This window comes from Lupinus angustifolius, chromosome LG12 (genome assembly GCF_001865875.1).
Source record: "Lupinus angustifolius cultivar Tanjil chromosome LG12, LupAngTanjil_v1.0, whole genome shotgun sequence".
Classification (NCBI taxonomy): domain Eukaryota; kingdom Viridiplantae; phylum Streptophyta; class Magnoliopsida; order Fabales; family Fabaceae; genus Lupinus; species Lupinus angustifolius.
In genome coordinates, this window is record NC_032020.1 from 11,600,136 (window position 1) to 11,604,723 (window position 4,588).

The window sequence follows — 4,588 nt, forward strand, 5'->3', positions numbered from 1 at the left end:
CCATCTCTCATCTGTAGTAATTCGTATTCCCTCCTCAAGGTTTGGAGCTTCACCTTCTTTACCTTCTCTGCACCAGCATAACATTTTTCAAGGCTGTCCCAAGCTTCTTTTGCTGTCTTTGCATTGAAAATCTTCTCAAAATTCGATTCATCCACACACTGATGAATCATGAACAAAGCTTTACAATCTCTCTCTTGCAATCTCTGTGAGCAAGTCTCTGAGCCTCAGTTGCATCCTCACCCACTGATTGATAGCCTTCTTGAATTATATCAAGTACTTCTTGATAACCAAACAAAACCTTCATCTGTATGCGCCATCTTTCATAGTTCTTGCTGTCTAGGATGGGCAATGGGAAGGAAAACAGAACAAGAAGAAGACGAATTGCAGAGAAGAAATAGAAAGGGAAATCAGTTTATGAAGATAAGAAGAGGATGAATATGAATGAATTATGTGTAATCTTATTAGCATTGCAACAATTACAAACATACTTTCCTTTTATAGCACCAACTAACTAACTAAACTTTCTAAATTCAGAAAGTTCTACTAACTATATTAACTAACTAAACTGAATTACAAAATTACAACAAGTTTTTACAACAGGCATAAGGTCTTCATATAAAAATAGTCTCGATATATATTTTTTTGCTAACAATTGCAACCCCATTTCATATCAATTGAAGCATTGTATTTTGGAGTTATCATACCATTAATTTGATTGACATCATTACTATATAATGTGATATAAGTATATCTTTTGTAACTTTTATATACATCCATTAAATAAAGTTCCAGTTACTTAAACTAGTTCAATTGATTGATATATACAATATACCAATAATATATTGGTCTAGTAATATAAGGTATAATAATAGAAGGTCTTGTTAGATTTTTAGGATGACCAAAAGAGTCAATGATTTGATTACTTAGAGTAACACTTAAGAAAAAAAGCAGTCGCGTACCCCAAAAGAAACTAGTTTCCAGTACCACAACACTCCTCCGCTGCTTTTGAGGTATGCATTATACCAAACTTGCAAAAGACGGAAGGGGATCCTCTCCTGTACTGGAAAGTTTGGTGCTGAATAGGATGATGACACATGTTATTTTTTTTTCTAACAGTCATAATTTCATACTATTTTTGAATAAAAAATAAAGTTTAAAAAATTTTCAACTACATGTTTTAGTAATAACCTCTCCATTATTGGAGCACATTTAAACTCGCAAAAGACAAGGATATTATTATAAATCAAAATACCAACAAGAAAAAAGTTGAGTGATAACTAAGCTAGAGCTCAACAATTAAAAGGTGTTTTGCAATCATATCAATAATATGGATCGTCAAGCAATTAGTTTGAAAAGGATAATGTCCAGATTCTAAGTAAAACTGAACAGAAAACCACTTGAGGTTCTTCTGAAACTTGATTTTTAAAAGTGAATATCACTTGAGTTTTCCAATTTTAAATGGAACTTAGTTAGTACACACATTTTTTAAAGGATAGAGTCTTTATTTTTCATAAAATTAAAATATTGGAATTTTTCAGGCTTGCAGTATATTATAACCTAAGTAGTTGAAAGAGGACGAAAAACAGGAGCTAACCTCAAGAAAAAAGAGCACATACGTATAAAAGAAAAAAATGGATTGCAATAAAATGGTGTGAATAAAATCCTCCAATAAAAATTGAATGATGATTCAAGCATCCCTAAACATCAGAAATAAAACTTTAAAAATAAGGGTATATTGTTCATCAAAAAAATCTATTGCCACTCATGGTTGGTTATTAAATGTTGACCATCTTTGACCTCGCCAGCGTAACTGATGACCAAATCTTCCAGATGAAGAACTATTCCTCTGGGGATTAGCCCAAGCAACATGTGACACAGAAGGAAACTGCATCATTGCTCTTGAAGATGATCTAACACCTGGGTTCAAATCTCTATGATGCTCGTTAACATCACGGGGCATTCTCAAAGATGACAAATTTGTTCTCGACCTAGCCGTATGAGTTGTCTCCACCCAGAACAAAGATGAATTAGTTCTCCTTCTAATACTACGAAGCCCCTGCACTTGTTGGGCATATTGGTGAGGTAAATCGGATCTCCATATAGCTGAATGATTTGTCACTGTTTCATATACCCTGTGCATTGTTGCAGACCTTCTGTCATGGAATGGTACTCTAACTCTGCGATCAGACAACCTTCGAGCCATCCTGCTAGCATCTCGAATAAAGACAATTGCATCCAAGAATGACATCCACCCAGCTGGATCACCCGTCAAAACAGTCTCCGAGTTGTACTCTGTATCAGAACTGGGATTGAATGAGCTAAAAAGATCTCCTAAGCTCCTTTCCTGTTCCATCCTTGTCCAATCAGACATTCGTGATGAATCCACCTCTGATGGTCGAACATTAGGATGCTCGGACCTAGCATGGTTTCTGAGTTCTGGATATGTCCCCTGGAATTCACAAGTCTCAGAAGAACAACTCCTGGATATAGAATTCATATACCTACGAGCAGGTTCCAAAACCATATATCCATGTATTTCTCCTCGGCAAAGAGGGCAGATGATCTTGGGTTGCGACTGGCTCGAATGCTGTGTGGGCCCCCAAGACTCTGTCTGAACATCGCTGCTGGGAGAGGCTATGCTTGTGAGAGGAATTTCTTGCAGGGTAGCGGATGAGAGATGAGAAGCAAATGTCTTACAAAACTGGTCAAGGCAATTGGAATGTCGGTGACTGGTATTGCACATAAATGGACGACAACCCACCTCATGGGAAGAACATTTCAGAAGAACAGCATTATGAGGGGGTTCCATGCAAATAGGACACCTAGCTTCCTCCCATTCTTTTATGTCATCAACTGATCCCGACAAATTCATGGGTTTCTGCTCATTGTTTTTGGGGTTGGAAGGGTAAGGATATGATGAAGTGCGACCAACAGATGGCGACTTCACTCTTCTAAATTTTGGCATTTTTGAAACTAGGATATAATTTCAAATAAAATCTGCGTTACATCAAACATCCAAAAAAATATCAAATACCGAAAGTAAAAGGGGATATAATTTCAGAAGATCATATCAACCTAGCAAAATAACTAGGATCTATGCTGACACAAGTTGACTCCAATATAAGTAATAGTGATAAAGGAAGAAAACCAAATCTTCAAACTTAGTGGCCTTGTTATAGATGAAATGGTACCCAAAAAACATATATAGACAACTATCAGCCATACTGAACACAGAACTATATAAGCTTGAGTTATTTAGAAACAAGTGGCATCCCCTTTTATCTGAACTGGATTTTATGAAATTTACATGCCTCAGTCATCACAGATAATAGGAATTTAAATATTGGATTCTTTGGGTAAGCTTTCTTGTAAATAATTATTTTAGCTTTTTACTCACATTCCTATGTCCTAGCCAACAAAAGTTCATTCTTGACAAATATGTGCAGAAAAGGTGAATTGAACAGTGATAAATTTGTAAAATGAAATCTAAAACAAAGACAGATTAAAACAAAACGCGGATAGACTATTAAGAGTGTCAATATCACTACCCCTACAGACATACCTAAATAAAAAATATTTATTCTTGCAAAATAAGGATGCTATTTTGAAGATGATCTTTTATAAAGGATTGGGTATAAAACATAAGAAAGGGTGAAATTTTACGAGTGCTTGCAGTTTATGCAATTAGGGTTCCGATGATAGCTTCAATTTCTCCAAGAAAGGGTTATATTTTACCAAATCAGTCTCTAATTACCAAACAACAATCATAATCAAGAAGAATACAAAATCAAAATTCATTAGAATCAGAGAACATAACAACGAAGTTTACCAAGAAAGAATCGCAAAACAAAATCACAAAATTGAATCGGGCATGGTGGAATTAGGGTTAACCTGATAAGTAATGGTACTGTCAATACAGTAAGGAGTGGTTTGAAGATTCACGATGAACAACAGAGAATAGTGAAGAATTTGATTTTGGATATATAAAGACAACACACTAAGAATGAACAAGTTCCGATTCAATTATTTGCTTGCATATGCTCTTTCTTTCTACAAATTCAGTAATGAAACGGTGTCTCTGCAATTTATAGTTTTTTGGTAGACCTCACAATTTGCACTTGTATCTTTCTAAGATTCAGATTAGAAAATATATTTTCGTATCATATATCTTAACCGCACTTCATTTATTACTCAATCCTGAAAAGAACTGACATGTGAATTAATAGCACATATTATATTAAAATTCATCTTTTAATACTATGACAGTCATTTATTTTTAGTCTATTTATTGTTTTTCAAAGAAAAATAATAGTATGAAAAAATCTTATAAGTATATTATTTCTAAGGTATTAGGTAACTTTTAATACTCAAAAATCCTATTTTTATTTTATTTTCAAAACATATTATAGTTACTTATGACAAAAAATAAAGAATGTGGATTGATATATTTATTATATGTCTTTACATTATATATTCTAACATGTAAATAGATTTGACCCACATTCTTATTATTATGGATGAAGCACACCTTCATTATTTACTTCAAAGGAATATTTATATAAGCTAGCAGAGATAAAAGCTAACAAGA

The 4,588-nt window shown here is 33.9% G+C and overlaps 1 protein-coding gene across 1 annotated transcript; it reads right to left on the bottom strand.

Annotated features, from left to right (window-relative positions):
• On the bottom strand, nt 1,598-4,128 carry LOC109362401. Its single transcript, XM_019608158.1, has 2 exons — nt 3,892-4,128; nt 1,598-2,997 (listed from the first exon to the last, which is right to left on the bottom strand). Exon 2 carries the CDS (start codon nt 2,963-2,965, stop codon nt 1,763-1,765), a length of 1,203 nt encoding a protein of 400 aa, XP_019463703.1. The 5' UTR covers nt 2,966-2,997; nt 3,892-4,128; the 3' UTR covers nt 1,598-1,762.

What these genes read in the sequence shown, in the direction of transcription:
- LOC109362401 (XM_019608158.1), bottom strand. Translation starts at nt 2,965, where the DNA reads ATGCCAAAATTTAGAAGAGTGAAGTCGCCATCTGTTGGTCGCACTTCA.